The 19,699-nt window shown below is 47.9% G+C and overlaps 2 protein-coding genes across 3 annotated transcripts; one reads left to right on the top strand and one right to left on the bottom strand.

The window, feature by feature from the left end:
• Positions 1-69: 69 nt before the first annotated feature.
• On the top strand, positions 70-7,558 carry LYSMD1 (LysM domain containing 1). 2 transcript variants are annotated; one of them, XR_007190377.2, is made up of 4 exons: positions 70-671; positions 5,555-5,919; positions 6,317-6,521; positions 7,390-7,558. XR_007190377.2 is itself a non-coding variant. In XM_026486667.4 (3 exons), the coding sequence occupies exons 1-3, from the start codon at positions 492-494 to the stop codon at positions 6,453-6,455; spliced, it is 684 nt and encodes a 227-aa protein (XP_026342452.1). In that variant the 5' UTR covers positions 97-491; the 3' UTR covers positions 6,456-7,558. The 2 variants fall into 2 exon arrangements, 1 of the variants encoding a protein (XP_026342452.1); XM_026486667.4 differs by having other exon boundaries at positions 97-671; positions 6,317-7,558.
• On the bottom strand, positions 7,550-10,357 carry TNFAIP8L2 (TNF alpha induced protein 8 like 2). Its single transcript, XM_026486668.4, has 2 exons — positions 10,275-10,357; positions 7,550-8,636 (listed from the first exon to the last, which is right to left on the bottom strand). The coding sequence occupies exon 2, from the start codon at positions 8,629-8,631 to the stop codon at positions 8,077-8,079; it is 555 nt and encodes a 184-aa protein (XP_026342453.1). The 5' UTR covers positions 8,632-8,636; positions 10,275-10,357; the 3' UTR covers positions 7,550-8,076.
• Between the last annotated feature and the right edge of the window lie 9,342 nt (positions 10,358-19,699).

Genomic DNA, 19,699 nt, shown 5'->3' on the forward strand with positions numbered 1-19,699 from the left:
AAACTCTCGAGGTCACCACGCACCTCCTCTGCCGCCGACAGCCCACCAGGGGTGGGCTGGATTTATTCCTTACACCAGCGGACCAACCCCCGGACGGGGCGGAGCCAGGGGGTGGGGGTAACCCAGGAGGTCGGGGCTGCCCGACCGGGGGCGGGGGTGCAAACGGAGCCGAGTGTGGAGGAGGGTAGCTACAGTTCAAAGGTCAGAGGTCAACGTAGCGAATTGTGGTGGGAGGGTCGAAAGTCAGGGGGTGCTAAGGATAGACTCAGGTAGGGACTGAATACTCAGGACACAGATTTGTGGGAAGGAGGCTTGGAAGGAGGACAAACGAGAGCTGAGGGGACGCGTAGAGCCGGGGGAGGCGGAGAGTTAGGAGACAGGAGGAGAAAAGAATCTCTTGGATAGCCATTCCTAGACGCCACTCTCGTCACTATCGGGCACTTAGCCAGGCCTCCCTTAGTTGCAACCCCAGCTGTCGGCAGGGTGAGGAGATGGCTTCTCCCTCTAGACAGGCCCCCCTCGGGGGGTCAGGACTGCTTCAAGGGAGCCGGGCTCGTTCTTACGGAAGCCTGGTGCAGTCCGCCTGCTCCCCGGTGAGGGAAAGACGCCTGGAGCATCAGTTGGCCCCCGGAGACACCCTGGCTGGACTAGCACTCAAATACGGGGTGACGGTGAGTCTTCCACGATCGGGATGCAGACAACCATTTAGAAGAAATTTATTCCTCATTAGAATGTAATGACCCTTCTAGGCAACGTTCCCTGAAATTTTCCTAGTTGTGTTATGGTGATTCACCTTTATCTTTTTGTTTTCCCATCTCATTGTTGCCCTGTCTGGTTGGGACAGATCCTGTGCCACTATCCCAGGGGAGGGGAGCTGCTTCTATTTATTATGTCAGTCTTTATCCAAGAGGCTTTACATGCATTGGCCCATTTGGTTCTCACATCCCTATCAAGCATACAATTATTGTCCCCTGTTTACAGATGAAGAAACTGAGACCTAGATTGGCTAACCAATTTGACCAAGGTTAAATAACTAATGAGTGTTAGAGTGGGAATTCAGAGAGGTCTGACTGCAAAGCTCGTACTGTTTACCACATAGAAACTTTTTAATTGCAAGTGATTAAACATTTACAGCAAACAACAGAGAGCTGGTTTCTAATTCTAAGTTTTGATGAGACCAGCACTCTAACCACTCTAGTTCTAAGTTGTTGTTGTTGTTTTTAAGATTTATGTATTTATTGGATGGGGGGTGGGGGGGAGAGGGAGAGAGAAAGAGAATCCCAAGCCGACTCACAGGCAGGCCTGGAGCCCAGGAACCTGAGACCAGGACCTGAGCAGAAATCAAGAGTCCGTCGCTTAATCCACTGAGCCGCCCAGGTGCCCCTGGTTCTAAGTTTTTAAACTCTATCTCTTCTGGTTCTTTTTTATTCCTCAGTGCTCTGCCTTCTTTCCAGTAGGGTGGCCTGCTTGGTGCAAAACAGGTACTCTCTACACCAGGCATTTCAGTCCAGGTGTGCAATATATTTAATAGGTGTAAAAATGCATTGCATTGAAACTGATGAGTTTTTTCCCATATCCTGTCAAATTTAGCCAACATTTCTTTTTATTTTTAAAAAATTTTTAGCCAACATCTTTTAAAGATTTATTTATTTATTATTTTAGAGAGAGAAAGCACAGGGTGGGGAGGGCCAGAGGGAGAGGGAGAGAAAGGATGTCAAGCAGACTCCCTGCTAAGCGCAGAAGTCAGATGCCAGGCTCGATCACACCACTCTGAGATCATGACCTGAGCAGAGATCAAGAGTCCGACGCTCAACCACAGCTGAGCCACCCAGGCACCCCTGGCCAACATTTCTATGCTTGGTATGTTTAAGTACTGTTCTAAACATCCCAAGAGATAGAAACATAAATAAAATGTGTAGTTGTTGCCCTCATGTAATGTGTAGTCTAGTGAGAAATGAATAGGGACATGGATAATGATTGCAGGTGACAAAATATGGTGATTTTGTAGAGGTATTAACAAAGGGTTGGAAATAAGAAAAGAAGATTAATTTTTATTTGGAAAGGGACAAGGAAAGACATAAGTGTAGATTTTAAGGGAGTTTTAAGGTGCCTTGAAAGATTTAGAAGTTCCTTCCTGTAGCTTCTGAACAAACCTATAATCCAGTTGTTTATACCTTTTACATGTTTGTCTTTCCAATAACCTGTACTTTCCTTAAGGGACGGAACTATTTTCTTTCAATTTTATATCTCTGGAGTCTGGCATAGTCCCCAGCACATAGAAGCTAATAGATGTTTTTTGAATGAATGAAAACATGGCTAAGATTTCCACAGGTGGAGATCGGGAGGGTAGGAGCGTAAACATTTCAAGTAGAGGCCATGGCCTAAACAAAGGATGTGGATATGAAAGTACTGAGTAGCCCCTCCATCCCAGCAGAGGCTCAGAAGCTGTGCAAAGAAGGAAACCGTGCCACTGGTAAATCAGCAATTATTTATGGAGGTTTTCTTACAGCCCTGTACCCTCTGAGTACAAAATATCTCTGTAGTCTAGTGAAGGGTTCCAGGTTCTGGCTTCATTCTGCTGCTTACTAGCTGAGTGCCTGCATAAGTCACTTCACTTGTCTGGGACCTCGTTTTCCTTACCATTTGTAAAATGAGGAAGAGGTATTAAATAATCATAATTACCTGAGTTATCATCTACCTGTCATTAACGAACACTTAGTATGTGCCAAGTTCTGTATATTATCTCCTATTATCTCCAAAGCTTTTATGAAGTGAACGTAACTAGTCCCCAGATATTTAAAGACAAGGAAAGCGAGGCTTAGGGAGATAACTTGCTGCAGACTACAAGTCTACTTAGAGCTACGATTCAGACCAGGTTGTCTCATTCTAAAATCCTCACTTTGAACTGCTCCGTTAAACTAACTAGATTCTAATGGCCTTTCTAGCTCAGCAGTCTGGCTCAGCAGCCTAGGACTCCTCTGGGGTTCGGCTTTGGTTACATTCTTTTTAAAGGGGGAATGATGTTGCCTTATATAGTATTTCTAGGAAATAATAAAAGCACCAGAAAATTCACAGAATTCATAGCATCTCGGAGCTAGGGACTTAGGATATTATCTAGGCAAAATAAAATGCATAGCATCAAAGCGCTTTGCAAAATAAAGGTACAAGCCTGCAAGCCAATTTTAACTTTTTTTATTGTTCAAATTAATCCAGTTTTATTTTAAACACATTATAGCGTAAGATTTTTACTAACATTCTACATTTGCGGTCTCTATATTTTGTTATCTAGTTTATTTACTCATAAAGCATTAATGAACCTCTGCTGTGTGCCAAGTTTGTGTGATGCTGAGGAGTGCCTTAGGATGCAGAAACAGCATCCCTGCCCTCAAAGGACTCGCAGAGTTTGGGCAAGACAAATATGCAAAGAGGTGAATAACAATATAATAGGGTAGGTATTATACGGAATTATTTACAGTATACCCTGGGAGCTCTGGAGAAGGTAACACAAAGGGAGTGATAGTTGATGAGCAGACATTTTCCCAGCAGAGAAGGGGACGCTGAAGGGTTTTAGGTAGATAAAGACACAAAGGTGAGAAAGATCATAAAGTGTTCAGAAAAAAAATGAAGAGTTCGGGATGGCAAAATGTGTAGGTGGCAGAGGAAGAGAGATGAGGCCAGACATTTTATGGGGGTAGGTTGAGAACCCTTGAATTGTAATTTGAATTTTATCTCTGAGCCATTGGGGAGCCATTGGAGGTTGATAAGCAGGGTAGTAGGTTGATCGGATTAATTTTTTTAGAAAGATAGATGTTAGCAGGGTGGAGATACATAGAAATGGAGAGAGGAAGACCAGTTAAAAAAAAACCATTGTAATACCCGGGTGAGAAATATTAAGAATCTGTTCTAAGGTGATGGCGGCCAACGTGAAGCTCAGACTAGACAGGAGAGAGATTTTCGCAGCACTTTTGTTGACCAGTTGGGTGTGGGTGGTGAAAGAAAAGAATGAGTTAAGGATGGCATTGATGTTTCTACCTTGGCTGGCAAGTGGAAGGTAATGCCAATCACTATGTTCGGTGATGAATAAATAGGCACTAAATAAATATGTGGTCAGTGAAATGATTAATATTAGTGTGAAAAGCATCCCCAGAAGGAGTAAAAAGGCCCAGAATTCCAGTTCTAGCTTTGTCATTAACTTGCTGGATAGTCTTAGGCAAGTAACTTCATCTCTTGGAGCCTTAGTTCCTTCATCTTTAACAGTTCTTTTTTTTTTTTCCCCCAAGATTTTATTTATTTATTCGACAGAGAGAGACAGCCGGCGAGAGAGGGAACACAGCAGGGGAAGTGGGAGAGGAAGAAGCAGGCTCCCAGCGGAGCAGGGAGCCCAATGTGGGGCTCGATCCCAGAACGCTGGGATCACGCCCTGAGTCAAAGGCAGACACTACGTGACTGAGCCACCCAGGAGCCCCCAATTTAACAAAAGTTCTTAAAGTGAGGTCTAGGGATCCCTTGGAGTCCCTGAGACTCTTCAGGGATCCACAAGGTCAAAACTATTTTCATAGTAATGATAACAAGGATCTTTTTCATTCTCATTCTCATGAGTGTACTATATTTTCCAGAAGCTACAAGACATTTAATATTACAGACCATCAAATGTAGAGGCAGATAGGAGAATCTTCTGTGGTCTTCTGTTAAGTCAGACTTTAAAGTGACTTGCACAAATGTAAAGTGGTGCCTCTCTTTTTGCTCCATTTGTTGTTGTTTTAGAAAATAGTTATTTTCCATTAAAATATTTATGTTAACATGTAATGGTTATTTTATTTTTTTAAGATTAATTTAGAGAGAGCAAGAGCGAGCATGGGGGGGCTGCCGAGGGAGAAGGAGAGAGAGAGTCTCCAGCAGACTGCCTGCTGATCAAGGAGCCTGAGCTGGGGCTCATTTCCACGACCCTGAGATCATGACCTGAGCTGAAATCAAGAGTCAGATGCTTAACTGACTGAGCCACCCAGGTGCCCCTGTAATGGGTTATTTTAAAATAAGTACACGTTTTTCAGTTTGTTCAGTTTTTTTTTTTTTAAGATTTTATTTATTTATTTGACAGAGACAGCCAGCGAGAGAGGGAACACAAGCAGGGGGAGTGGGAGAGGAAGAAGCAGGCTCCCAGCGGTGAAGCCTGATGTGGGGCTCGATCCCAGAACGCCGGGATCACGCCCTGAGCCGAAGGCAGACGCTTAACGACTGCGCCACCCAGGCGCCCCCTCAGTTTGTTCAGTTTTAATTTATAATATCTTAAATGTTGATAGCTATAGTCTACATCAATGAAAGCTTTTTTTCCTCAATAGTTTTTAATAATGTAAAGGGACCCTAACACCAAAAAGTATGGAAACTGCTGATCAATAAAATAGGAATGATATTCATATCAACCCTTTGTATTTTAGCTTGGTTGTTATAGGCTCAGATAAGACTCTGTACAATCCCTTTAAAAGGCATGAGATGCTGAACAGAGAGAAGATTGATCACTATTACTGTCATTAATTGCGGTGACTTTTTTTTAAAGATGGAACAGATTAAGCGTGCAAACCGCCTTTATACTAATGACTCCATCTTCCTGAAGAAAACCCTCTACATCCCCATCCTGACAGAGCCCAGAGACCTGTTCAATGGTTTGGATTCTGAGGAAGAGAAGGATGGAGAGGAAGAGGCACAGTCAAGTAAGGATGAAGTTCGCCCACACTCAGCTGACAGGAAGAAACAAGAGACAGGTTCAGGACGTGCTAACGGGGAAGTCCTTACCACACCTGGCCGGGAACCCCCAACTCCCATCCATGACCTCTCTGCCTCTGATTTCCTTAAGAAGCTTGATTCACAGATCAGCCTGTCAAAGAAGGCTGCTGCCCAGAAGCTGAAAAAGGGGGAAAGTGGGTGAGTCTTGAATAGTTCCTTTTAAGCCCCCCCATAGATTTCTTCATCCTTGCAGCCTTACCTTACCAGACACACAAGTAAGCAAGCGAAGCAAGGTAAAGCCTTTCGCCCAGGTGGCCCTAAAACAACAGAGCCAGTGGCTGTTGGGATGGGTAGAGCAGCAGGAAATGGTGCTTTGTTCTCATTGGGGTAAAATAGATGAGTGTCGCTGTAGTTCTGATGATCAGTGAAGGAGCGTTCGGGTTAGAATTTATCGAGAGGGTAATGAGACTCCATCTCAGAGCAAGCAGCTCATGTATATTAGGCGGGGAGGACAGCTCCCCATGTACCTCTTCACTGGCCCCTTTCTCAGGTTCTTCCCCTGACCTGTCGCTTTGCCCCCTTTCCTCACCTGCAGGGTACCTGGGGAGGATTCAGGCCTTCACCTGAGCTCCCCGCGGGTGCAGCAGCGAGCAGTCCTGGGTCCCGTGCCACTGACCCGGACCTCTCGGACCCGGATGCTTCGAGACCAGGAGGATGAAATCTTCAAACTCTGATGTCCCCAGAACTGATTGAGAGAAGCAAGATGTTGAAGGAGCAACTTAAGGGGAGAGGAGCCCGAGGTGAGGCTCAAGAACACGGCTTCCCAGCCCACCTCCCTCCCTCCTGCCATCTTCCCAGCCTGTCGATCTAGAGTTCCTTGGCCCGGGGCAGCTTTATTGGGGATGGGGAATAGAACCCTCCTCAGTTCTTCGGCTGAATCTAGAGCTGTCTTTTAGATTCAGAAGGCTCTTTTTACATCCCTGCTGCCTTTCCTATCCCTTTTACCATTCCTTGGCCTTAGAGTAGGGAGACAAGGACTCCCCCAGCCCCCAGCCTCCTCCCCATTTCTGACTATGTTACCTAATTTATTTGGTGCTATATTGAAGTAGTATTTATTTGCTGTATCTTATTGTTTCCCTCTTGTAACTGAAAAATGGGACTTCTATAGCTCTGGGGTGAGGGGGATCCAGGAACAGCAAGCTGGTTCCCCACCTTCCCCACCTTCTTAGGCAAGCATGTTACTGAGGATGGGGCAGTCTGTGATCTAGCCCTTCTGCAGAGAATGGCAGACAGTGCTGGGCCTTTCCCCCAATCTCAAAGAATTTGGGCTCAGTTTTGACTAACCAGTTCATAACTTTTTCACAACTCTTGCTCTGAGAAAAAACAGCAATGTAGGGACCGGAACTCTCCATGCCACCAGTTCACCCTTCTAACCTGCTCCCCTGTTCAGCCTGTGTGAGGCTAAGGGATGAAAGAAGAATTACCTTGGAGTTTGAAGAAGAGGACAGTTGGGGGAGACTTTGTGTCGTGGGCGTTTCTTTGTTACACTCCCTTCCTACCAGAGCCTGTTGATCTATGCCTTGCTCCTCACTGCGTATTTATTTGCAATTTGTAGCACTGATCTGTGGTACAATTTCTCTTTTTTTCTTTTCTTTTTTTTTTTTTAAGTGTCTTAAGCAGAAGTAGGCAAGGGAACCCCAGTGATACTTGGAAGTATGCCTCAGTCTCCCGTGTGGAAATGGTGAGAGGTGAGATAAGCGGTGTTTCTGTATCTCTTGCCTCTGTGATGGTCGTAGGGTATAAGAAGCTGGAGAGATTAAACACTGAGCCCTGTGCATGTTTTAGTAGTTTTATTTCCCCTTTGAGAATCTCCCCTGCCCTAGCCCCTTCTTCCTGCGCTCTGGAACAGAGCCTCTGGTATCTGTCCAGGCTCTGCCTGGAGCTGGAGGTCTAGGGTGGCTCAGAGGGGCCCCCATTCCCCCTTCTGTCTTTAGTGTCCCCTGAAGGGTTAGATGGGCTATGCCCTCTTCCCCTGGTTCACAAGGGAGGGGGCTTCCCTGTTTCAAATGTCCCTTATGGGGGAAATAGAGATCCAAGTTTCAGTTCGTCTTTTTCAGGCAGCTTTGTTTCCTGTCCTGGGGCTGGAGCGGGAGAGAGGCCCCAACCCTCAGCTTCGCTTCTCCTCCACCGGCAGTTTGGGGGTGGGGTGGCCTCAGAGGCGGGAGCACTCTGGGGAAGGCCTGAAGCCTGAGGACTGAAAAGCGTTAGTGCAGGTGAGCAGCGGTAGCGAGCCCGTCGGGTGCCGTGTTCTCAGTCAGCCGCGGGGCTGAGGTGGGCGCGCTGGGCCCCGGGCGCTCAGAGCTTGCCCTCGTCCAGCAGCTTCCGGAGCCCGTCGCAGATCTTGCCCCGGTGCTGAGCGAAGTCGGGCCCGTACAGGGCCGTGAGCAGCCCGGCGTCGGAGAAGTGATCGAACACGCGGCGGATGCGGCCGTGGGACTTGGGCGTGAGGTGGTGCGCCACCAGCTCCAGCAGCGCGTCCCGGCACTCGGTCAGCAGGCCGGCCAGCACGGCGGCCTCGAAGGTGAAGTCCACCTCGCCGAAGCTGAGCGCCGTCATGGCGCCCTGGCGCAGCTTCTGGCGGAAGCGGGCGGCCAGGGCCAGCTCGCCGGGGCCGAAGCAGCCGCTGCGGTGCAGCACGGCCACCTTGACGGCCACCTTGATCAGGTCCTTGATGACCCGCTGCGCCTGCGGCCGGCTGTGCGTGTACTCCTTGGAGACGCGGTAGAGCTCGTCGAGCACCTCGCTGCTCGTCTCGTCGATGAACAGATGCGCCACGGAGCGACCCGCCATCTTACTCAGTAGCTTCTTCTCGGCCTGCAGCGCCAGACTCTTGGAGCTGAAGGACTCCATGGTTCCTGGGAAGGGGGAGGGGGGCAGCGGGCAGTCACTAGAAGAAGGGCCACAGGCTTCCTTCGAAAGAGAAATGGCTTTTCCCCGTTTCTCTGGTTTCTGGCTCATTCTCATCTTTCTTTGTCATCTCTTTCCCCTGGGCCCCCTCAGTCTTCTATGCCTTTTCCCATTTCTTTTCCTGTGGAACTGTAGGAAATCTTGATGTCTGCGCTTCCCAGAGGGGCAGTGAGGGCTTTGGCTGGGGGCCTGAGGGCACACAGGACGCTAGCCCCCGCAGGTGAAGTCTGAAGGGGATGTGGCTGTTGCTGCGCTACAGGGGAGAAGATGAGGCTTACCTGGCAGCTAGTTCTCGCAGCGACCATTGTGGACACTGACTGGTACCCTACATCTGTGAGGTGTGGCTGTTACTCTCCTTGCTTTGCAGCCCAGCAAACTGAGGCTTGCTTTAAATAATCCACCCAAGGTCAAACGCAGCCATCTTCCTGACTCCAGAAGTCTGTGGCAGCTCGTGTGCTATGCTGCTTTTAAGGAAGTGAGTGACATAGGGGTCCCAGGAATCCTGATAAAAATAATAACTCACCTTTATTGAGAACCTATGTGCCAAGTGCTTTATGGGAATTGTCCCAGTCTTCCCAACCCTTTGTAAGGTCGGTGTCCCCGTCTTGCAATGAGAGCACTGAAGCTAGGAGAAATCAAGCAACTTGGCCAAAGTCACTGGCAAATGATAAAAATGGGCTTCAAACTACAGAACCCAAGGAAACCTTCCCTGGAATGCTTTCAGTGAGGTTGATGCAGACTAAGGGGGCATGAGAAACAAACACGTCCAGGGGCAGGTAATACTAGAGGCCCACGGTCTTCTGGGACTGAACCGGGGACCCTCCTGGTGTCACCTCACCGCCACATATCCAGGTTTCTCTCCCCGTGGTCTTTGCCCGTGGTTCTGGTTGTTTTGCTTCTTACTTCCCCCTGCCCTGCTCTGCAGGATGTGGCTGTGACCGCAGTGAGGAGCAGCCTCGCCCTCTCCCCCAAACCAAAATGGGAGCCTGAAGACACAGGGGAGATGGGTATTGCCGCGGGGAGGGTCTTCCCCGCTGTATGAGTTCAGTGGGAACCTGGAACCTTGCTTTTTGCTGCTGGCCTTGCCTGGGGTTGTCTGGACCAGGCTCCACAGCCGGAAGAGGAGATTGCTCCATGTGAGCCTTCCTTCCTCCTTGGCCTTCCTATTACCCAGCTCTTCGTTGCACCCACAGTTATCTCACATCGGGTCCACTGTCTTCTCCCTCCTGTTTCAGCCTCCCTTCTTCTCTTGTCTGGGTCCTGCCCTGCGATCCTCTGGCTAGGCTCTCCCTCTGGCCCTATGTCTACCTCCCTGTCTCCTACGATGTCCTCATCTCTCTCAGTACTCTGTCACGCACCCATATCACCCCCATGCCTCCGCCCTGCCGCTATACAGTCCCAAACCATGTCTTTCTTTCTGAGGCTGCCTTGCCCCAGGGAAGACTGAGCTGGGCTTCTGCTGGGGACCCAAGAATTCTGTCAAGTGAGAGTCTCACAACATGGAAGGCTCAGGCTGACAGAGCTGGGGCTCTTCTGCCACCATCACCCCTAAAGCCTCTACCCTTCTGTCATTGACGGCCCCTCACCTGCCGTGTGTGCTGGGTGCCAGTCTTGCCTTGGACGATCCGGGAGAACTGACAGAATGGAGAAGCTTCTAAGTGAGAGGCCCTCCGGCTTGGCCCCACCCCTCAAGCCCCGCCTACCTAGTCTGTGCTCAACCTCCGGTTCATCACGCTGTCCCTAAGACGGTCTGTGGCCCAAGAGCCTCCTAGAAATGCAACAAAGGTTAAAAGGAATAGCACTCTGTAGGGAATACCCTCGGTCTTGTGAGGTTAGGAGGAGGGATTGCACATCCTCTGCTCTCAAATTGATTGCCTCTTTATTTCCTTGATGTCCGGTTCCTTGAGATCTTCTCATATGTCTGTGGTACTGGGAAGGTGGTGAAGTACAAATTACTAGGGTAGGGGTCAGTGGGGAAAGTTCTGAAGATTGAATTGAGCTTAGGCTGGAGATGCCAGAGGCGGGCCAGAGACTGGCAGATGTGAGTGTGTTCCTGGAATCTCCAGGGAAGGGTAGTGCTCAGGGTGGTGGTACCACGAGCACAGACTTCCAGTACCTGGCTGGGTAAGGGGTGGCATGGACTGTCCCCACCCTTGATACTAGAGAAGGAAGGTGGGGGGCAAGGGCGGCCAAACCAGATGTGACCAGCAGGTGGCAGCACAGCATTGAACCACTAGAGGAAACAAGCCTACTTGCTGTGTTTTGCAGCTTGCTACAGGGATGCAGAAATGAAGGTAAGTTACAGTTTCTGAATGAGGCCAAAATATTTACCATCAAGAATCATCCTTGGGGCACCTGGGTGGCTTAGTTGGTTAAGAGTCTGCCTTCGGCTCAGGTCATGATCTCAGGGTCCTGGGATGGGCTCCCTGCCGGGGGGGGGGGGGGGGGGGGGGCGGGAGTCAGCCTCAGGGCTCCTTCTGCCTCCCCCCCCCCCTCGTGCTAGCTTTCTCTCTCTCTTTCTCTTTCTCAAAGAAATAGATAAAATCTTAAAAAACAACAACAACAACGAATCAGACAGCCTTGTCAGGAAGATAAACTTAAGCATATGTAACTACAATGCAAGTCAAATGATGTCATTAACTTAATAGAAATTGGAAGAATAATGAGAATAAAGAGAAGTTTAGATTATTTCTGATAGGAGGGCCGAAGAGGCAGAAGGAGAAGGATGGATTCAACTATTTACAAGGCAGAGATGGGGGAGAAGTGCTTCCCAGACAATGGGAATAAGCATAAGCCATACAACAAGTAAAGGTAATATGGGGTATACTCAGGAAGTGCTGATTTATTCTGTATGTCTGCAACCCAGGTTGTCTGAGAAAGAAGTGAAAAAGGAAAAAGATCGTGGTAGGCTTTAACAGACTTGCTCAAGCGTTCACACTTCTGTGGGCAGTCGGGAGACATTGGGCATTTTGGATCACGGGAAAGACATCAGTAGCTCGGGAATGGGTTAGAGGCTTCATTTAGTTTTTAGCTGTGGGAGGGCCTGCTAGATCAGGGTTTAGCTTGCTTAAGCACAGGATGAGGCCTGGTAAGAGACCTCGGGCTTTGATGATTTTACAAGAAGTTCCAGTAGAAGCAGAAGGATTGGAACATTGGCAGTTGGCAAAAGTTGAAGAGTAAATCGAGGTTCAGAAGTAGAAGCCACCCTCAGCACTGACGCCACAACCGTGGGTTGTGCCTTTTGGAGACAGTGGTTGAGTCTTGGCCCCTTCCTTTTTCCCATCTCTCAATGAAGGGTCTAGAGCTGAGGGCCCCTGACACAACCTACACCGGGAAATGCTGACAACTCCTTTGAGGAGTATGATGGTAAAGGGATGAAGAGCAAGCTACTTTCCAGGTAGCTTAAGGGGGTGGGGAGCTGGACTGAAAGCGGGACTATTTTTAGCTTGGGGTTTGAGGACATTTGTAGGCTGAGCAGAAGGAGCAGGTGGAGAGGAAGGCTTCCAAAGTGCCAAGAAGGAGTGGCTAAGGGGCAAGGTGTGGGAGCAGGTAGAAAGAGTGGGCTGGAGTTCTAGAGAGGGAAGTGAGGAGAGACCAGAGCTCGCATTTGTTGAGTGCACTCCCCCCCATGTTATGTAAAGACCTCATTTAACTCTCTGGTACCCTTATGAATTAAATGTCGCTGTAGCCCGTTTGCTGATTGGAAAAGGCTGAGGCTTCGAGAGACTAAATCATCTGTCCCCAAATTCAAGAGCTAGTTAAATGGCCAACTGAGGGCCTTGCGTGATTTCCAAGCCTGTGCCTTTCCTGCTAACTACCTCACAAGATTATGAGGCAGTGAGTTCGACCTCATAATGAATGTGGCGGGATTCTACTCCTATATCCTCTGATCAATTCACTCGTCTATGTTCTGGGGACAGTCATAGGTGGCACTACCAAAATAGGGACAGTGAGAGTCCTTTTTAAAAGAAATGTGCAATCTAATTGAAAAAGAAGAAGGGAAGTGTGACTACAGGAAAATGTAGTGATACTTGCTGAATCCAGAATTCTGCTACCGATTCCTATGCGCTGACCTCCCCAACTTCTCCTGAGGTCTGCTCCTCATCCTCGGCTCTATCTGCCCCTTGTATCGAAGCTGTGTTGCAATTCTCTCGGTTCCTTCAGTACTCACCCTGTGTGGTTCCCGTCCCTCTCCTTCCACCTTGTCCTGTGTTCTAGACTTTCCCACTTCTTGTCTCTCTGCCTGGAACTCTTCCCACACACAGCTCTTCTCTTCCTACTCAGCCTTCAGGCCTCAGCTGGATAGTCGAATCTGTGAAGCCATCACGAGTCCCTAAACCACATTAGACCCCCTGATATATAGTCCTTTAGAATTGTCTACCTCCCTCTTAGAATGACTCCCTTCACTGTAATTTGCATCCGCACTAGCCTGTGAACTCCATGAGGGCAGGGATGATGCCTGAGAGCCTGCAGACTGGCTGGCACGCATTGTGCTCAATAAATGTTGGCTGAAAGAATAAATTCAAGACCCATCCAAGAGCCAGGAGATAAGGGGGAAATAGTGGCAACATAACAGTCACATGGAATATTGTGCATTTAATTCATTCATGAGCAAGTCTTTTATTTTCTCTTAATCTATACGCATTTTGAGTAACCTCCGAACCTACAGCATATAATTAGCAGCAAATTAGAAGAGGAAAGACAAGCTTTTAGAAGCAAGAGCACTGATAACAATGAAAATTCACACAGATCACCTGGGTGGCTCAGTTGGTTAAGCGTCTGCCTTTGGCTCAGGTCATGAGCCCAAGGTCCTAGGGTTGAGTCCCGTGTCTGGCTCCCTGAGTCCCACGCTGTCTCCCTGCTCGACGGCGAGTCTGTTTCTCCCTCTGCCCCTCCCCCCTCATTCTCTCTCTCTCTCTCTGTCTCTCTCAAATAAATCTTAAAAAAAAAAGAAAATTCACACAGATCAAAAGAGGGGGCTAGGAAAACAAAAAAGGACACAAGTGAAAACTAGCTTTTGGGGCCATATAGAAGGGGAGCGCACAGTATTAACCATGTACATTCTAGACTTTGGTGTCCTCACTGTTTAAGTGATGGCATCTTAAATGTGTGAAACATTTTTGGATTTACCAAACATCTCACCTGCATTACTTTACTTGATCCTGTGAGGCAGGCAGGCAGGGAAAGTGACCACTCACAGAGGGCAGACTCAGCCTTAGAGAGAAGTGATTTATCCAAACCATACTCCACAGCTCAGTCTAGGTCTTCATGACCCAGTCGTGCTCTTCCCACTAGATAATCCACAGGAAATTAATAATACCTTTGTGAATAATCCCTATTTGAAACCGTTAAAATGAAAATGTTTTGCACTTAATTGGATAAACTTCAGTTTTCTGGGACAATATGCAGAAGGAAACATCTCTCTGCTTCTGTTTAGCTGAGGTTGTACCATGGTTAAGATCAGTACTCTCGAATCATTTCAGAAAGAGAAAGTTCAGTGTCACTTGAAGCAGTCAAGCAAGACTTCAGCCTGACATAGCTGGAAGTAGTTCACATCTTTGATGCACTTATTTCTTCCTCCACTCACCAAATGACAGGCATCATGACTAAGTGCCGGAAGTACAAAGATAAAAGACAAGCTTCCTGTCTTTACACTTAGTGGTGAAAACCTATGGAAAATCTAAATGGAAGTATCCAATAAGCAGTTGTAAAAGTGAGTTTAGAGCTTAGGAGAAAGACCCGGGTTGAATAGCTAGATTTTATGAGGAACAGCACATAAGTCATTTTTCTTAAAGATTTTATTTATTCATTTGAGAGAGAGAGCATGAGCAGGGGGAAGGGCAGAGGGAGAGGGAGGGAGGGAGAGAATTTTTTTTTTAAGATTTTACTTACTTATTTGACAGAGAGACAGCCAGCGGGAGAGAGAACACAAGCAGGGGGAGTGGGAGAGGAAGAAGCAGGCTCCCAGCGGAGGAGCCTGATGTGGGACCCGATGCCAGGACTCTGGGATCACACCCTGGGCCGAAGGCAGATACTTAACGACTGAGCCACCCAGGTGCTCCGCAGGGAGAGAATCTTAAGCAGACCCCATGCTGAGCACAGAGCCCATTGTGTGGTTTGATCTCACAACCCTGACATCCTGACTGAAGTCGGAAACCAAGAGTCCGACACAACTGAGCCACCCAGGGGCCTCACAGAAGTCATTATTTTAACGTTTGGTGTGGCTTATCTCGACCAATGAGAATGTGAAGAGCAAGAAGAGATGGCTGAGGGCATGACCCTAGGGAACACCAACATTTAAGGAGAGGTCAGAGAAGGCTGAGAAAGAGAGGTCATAGTAATAGAAGTGAAGTCACTCACACGTTTTAAAAATATATATTGGGGCACGTGGGTGGCGCAGTCGGTTAAGGGTCTGACTCTTGGTTTCCCCTCAGGTCAAGATCTCAGGGTCATGAGATCCAGCCCCGCCTCGGGCTCTGTGCTTGGCGGAGTCTGCCTGACATACTCTCGCCTTCCTTTGCTCCTGCCGCTTATGCTCTCTCTCTCTGAAGTGAGTAAATCTTTAAAAAAATTTTTAATAAAATATATATATTTATTAAGTCCCTAGTTTCTGTCAAGAGGGAGTCCCCAGGAGCCAAAGAGGAGAGCATTTCAAGGAAGGCGGAGTTAATAGGGTCAAATGTCATAAAGAGGCCAAAAGGATAGACTGAAGAACTGTTCACTGAATGTGACAGGGAGGTCATTAATGGCCTTGATGGGAATAATCTCAGTGGATTAATGGGGGTAAACAATAAGATGGTTGAGAAGTGAATGAGAACAGGGAACTGGATACCGTGAGTATAGGTGGCTCTACAGTTTAGCCGTGAAGGGAAGAAAGACACTGAGCAATAGTTAAATGCAGGCAAGGATCGAGGGGAAGTTGAGAATTTTTTTTTTTTAATCACACGAGATCCTTGAGCATGTGTAGATACTGAGGGGAAAATGTCAGTAGAAAAAGGAAAGCTTAAAAATGAAGGAGAAAGGGGCTCCTGGGTCGCTCAGTCAGTTTCAGGCTCAGGTCATGATCTCAGGATCCTGAGATTGAGCCCTGAGTTGGGCTCAAGATGGAGTTTGCTTGTCCCTCTCCCTCTGCTCCTTCCCCCATGCTCTCTCTCTCTCAAACAAATAAATAAAAATCTTTTTTTAAAAATGAAGGAGAAAGGATTTGAAGACATGTGGAGTAAGGCCCCTAAGTAGGAGACGGGACAGATTTAGGCGACCAATGTGTTAATAGTTAACACCTGCTATGTGCCAGGCACTCTACTAGGTGCAAAGTATACAGAGACAAGCAAGGCAGCCTAGCTAGGCCCTGTGTGCACAGAGCTTACAGTAATGTGGAAAGGTGAACCTGGGGCGGGCAATATGGTGCCTCATCTACTGAGATGCCAGAGATGTGAGGATGCCGCTGAGGGCATCTGGAGAGGGCCCAAGAAGTTGATGGAATGCTCACATTACTACTGTTTTCTCTGAAGATGCATGTGGGTTCTGCTGAGATAAGGGAAGAAGTAGGAAAGAAACTTGAATGCCGTGGAAGTTTGAAATAGCTTCTTCTAAGGATTGGGAGAGGGTGATTTTCCAAGCTTGGAGATCCTGAATTTATTAGTCTTCGATCTGCGGGACTGTGGGATTCTCTCCACAGGACACTGAGGAGCAGGAGTCGAGTCGTTTGGATTTGCCCTTTGAACGAGTTCATCCATTTCTTTCCGTACCCAGTGCCACCGTCCTTACCTGCCTGCCTCTGGCCCCTCATTCTTGAACCCCCTATTTTCTTGCTAGTAGGTTTCCTTGTCTTGCTAAAATAAAGCATTTTAACAAATAACAATGTTATTCGAGAACTTCAAACAACATCCTATTCCTGTCAGATTATTTTAACCTACTCACCTTAGCGTTCCAGGCCTTCCATAACTTGTCTCCCTTTCCCCTTTGCTCTGCTTGTAACTAGTCATACGGGGCTTTTTGCTACCCATGCTTCAGGCTCAATGCTTACCAAGTACAAACTTTTGTTTAAGCTATGTTACTCTTTGGAACATTTTCTCCTTTTTTTGCACCAAGCCAACTCCCACCAAAACTCTCCCATCCACCATGATAAAATGTATCCAACATCTCTCCCTACAGTTATCATGAAAAACATTTATTGTCTTTTCTTTCATTTAGGAATTATACTCAATGTAGCTCTTTCTTTTTTTCTCTTTTTCTTTCTTTCTTTCTTTCTTTCTTTCTTTCTTTCTTTCTTTCTTCTTTCGACTTGGTATTGCATTTTAATCATTTAGTGCATGTAAGTTTTATTTTAACTCAAATAGATGGCCATTTTCTTTCTTTTTTTTTTTTCAAAGATTTTATTTTTGGGGTGCCTGGCTGGCTCAGTTAGTAGAGCATGCAATTCTTGATCTCAGGGTCATGAGTTCAAGCCCCATGTTGTGTGTGGAGCCTACTTTAAAAAAAATTTTTTTTTTAAATTAAAAACAAAGTGGGTTTTTTTTTTAAGATTTTTAAAATTTATTTGAGAGAGAGAGATAGCAAGAGGGAGCATGAGCGGGGAGAAGAGGGAGAAGAAGGGAGCTCAATGCAGGGCTTGATCCCAGGACCCTGGGATCATGACCTGAGCCGAAGGTAGACATTTAACTGACTGAGCCACCCAGGTGCCCCAAAAGATCTTATTTTTAAGTAATCACTACACCCAACATGGGGCTCGAACCCACAATCACAAGATCAAGAGTCACATGTTCTACCTACTGAGCCAGCCAAGCACCCCAATGGCCATTTTCTTTATTTTTTCTTTCCGTTTTTCCTTTCTTTCAAGATTTTGTTTATTTTATTTTAGTTTTAAAGATTTTATTTATTTGAGAGAGAGAGCAAGGACAAGCAGGCAGAGGGGAAGGGGGAGAGGGTAAAGCAGACTCCCCGCTGAGCAGGGAGCCCCATGTGGGCTCCATCCCAGGACCCCAAGATCATGACCTGAGCCAAAGTCAAACACTTAACAGACTGAGCCACCTAGGTACCCCTCTGTGTTTGTTTCTATGAGTTAGTGGAATAGATACTTCTTAAACTTAAAGGGATGGTCTTATGTATGGTCATCACTTGTGTAGACTGTGCGCCTTGTGACTTCTGCTGGCTGGCTGGAGTTTGGCTGTCATGGGCTGGTGGTCTCAGGGCACTCCTTCCTGGGGCTGCCCTGGTGGGATGGTAGATGGTCTTTTTTTTTTTTTTTTTTTTTTTTTTTTTTGAGATTGGGACCACATCCCACAGTGTGTATTGTACCTGAAGTAATTCTTAATACTTATTGGATGGAACTGAGATTTTAGTTGGGCCCTAAACTTTTAAATAAATTACACACCAATCTCCATTCACTAATCTATTTGATGAGCACATGATTTGAGTACCTAAGTCCTTTGCTAAGAGCTGGGGAGATTTCTTTAACCTCTGAGTGCCTCTATATTTTGAAGTGTCTTTCTCCCAAAACCTCTTTACAGCCTTTAAAACACTGAATTGCCTTGGACCCAAGACCCTCCGTAATTAGCCTTTGTGTAAGTATTGTTCTGTTGTTTCTGATTAGTCTCACTGGTTCACCTGGCCTTCCATCTCTGTGTCTCTCTGTTTCTGTGTGCATGTGTTTGTATCTCTTGCTTACTCACTGTGAGGCTTAGCCCAGTCATTGGTGCTACCCACCCTGATCTCCATGCAGTAAAGACTGGCCGGAAGTAGCAAACCCCTGCCCTTCCTTTCCTCCAGTCTAGAGACTAGTATGTGGGAGTAGGGGAAAGGAGGTGCCCACTCAGATAAAACCATCCAAGAATGCCAATGTCTCCCAGGCCACCCACTGTCCTGGGAATTTTGAGAACGTCCTTTGTCCCAGCCCCCACGCGGGGAAAAATCTCAGCAGGCAATACCAAGGTGGGAGCCAAGCAGTGCTGTCTGAAGTAGTCTCATTCTCCCTCCCCGCTGACCTTCCCAGAATCAAAGGGTCTTTATGGAGGTTGGAGATGGAGAAGGAGCAGTTCTGCTGTCTGAAGGAATGTCCAGGGCCCTCTGAAGAAAGATGGAATAACACTAATCCTGTGTCTGGGGGCCAGTAAGGCTATGTGGGGTTGGGACAGCTGGTCACATTCCCTCTTTGGAGTCTCCGTGTTGCTCCTCTTTCTGTATGATTCTCTGAGTCAGTTTGTCCCAATCTCCACATCTCTCTTTTGGCTTGAGCCCCACTCACCTGTCCTCTTCCATCAGCCAACAGCCTGACTGCCAGCCACCCTGGCTTCCTGGCTCCCTAGTTCCTGGCCTAGTGGCCCAAGCGCATCCTGCTCTGACAGTAGGGGTGGGAGGGGAGGAGATGATGGGGACAAGAAAAACCTCTCGGTGACATCTTCCTTTCCTTTCCCAGGCCTCAAGCCCTCAAGTGCATGCTAGGCCTCCCTTATTTGGGTCATGATGAACATGGGGAGGAGGCACGTGGGGAGAAATAAGGAGACTGAGGTAAAAACAGTAGAGAGGAGGGACATAGCGTTGGGGGCAGAGTAGCGGTTGAGGGGGGAGACTCTCGAAGCGGAAGCAGGAGAGCCAAAGCCCCCGGGTAGAAAGGAGGGAGGGAGAGTCGCGCGGCTCTGACAGCCCAGCCCAGCCGAGGTCCCCGGGTTTCCCGTCGGTCTCTCCTTCCAGCTTCTCTTCCTTCCTCTCTTGCGAGATTTCTCCCCAGGGCCTCTCCATTTTAAAGCATGTGACCCCCTCTGTCCGAGTCTCAGTGACTGTCCGCGGGTCTCTCCATCTCGCGCCTGGCTTTGGTCTCAGGCTCAGCCTCCCGGCCGGGCCCTCTCGGTGGGCGGTGCTCCTGGCGCTCCGCCCTTAAGAAGGACTATTGGTGGAGAGGTGTCGAGAAGGCGGTGTCCAGCCAGCTTCCGAGAGCCGGATTGGTTGCAGTGACCAAGAGGCGGGCCAGAGGCGGGGCTGGCCGGGAGGCGGGCGGGGCGGCTGGGGCCCGGCC

The sequence above is a fragment of the Ursus arctos genome, unplaced genomic scaffold (genome assembly GCF_023065955.2).
Source record: "Ursus arctos isolate Adak ecotype North America unplaced genomic scaffold, UrsArc2.0 scaffold_12, whole genome shotgun sequence".
NCBI classification, from domain to species: Eukaryota; Metazoa; Chordata; class Mammalia; order Carnivora; family Ursidae; genus Ursus; species Ursus arctos.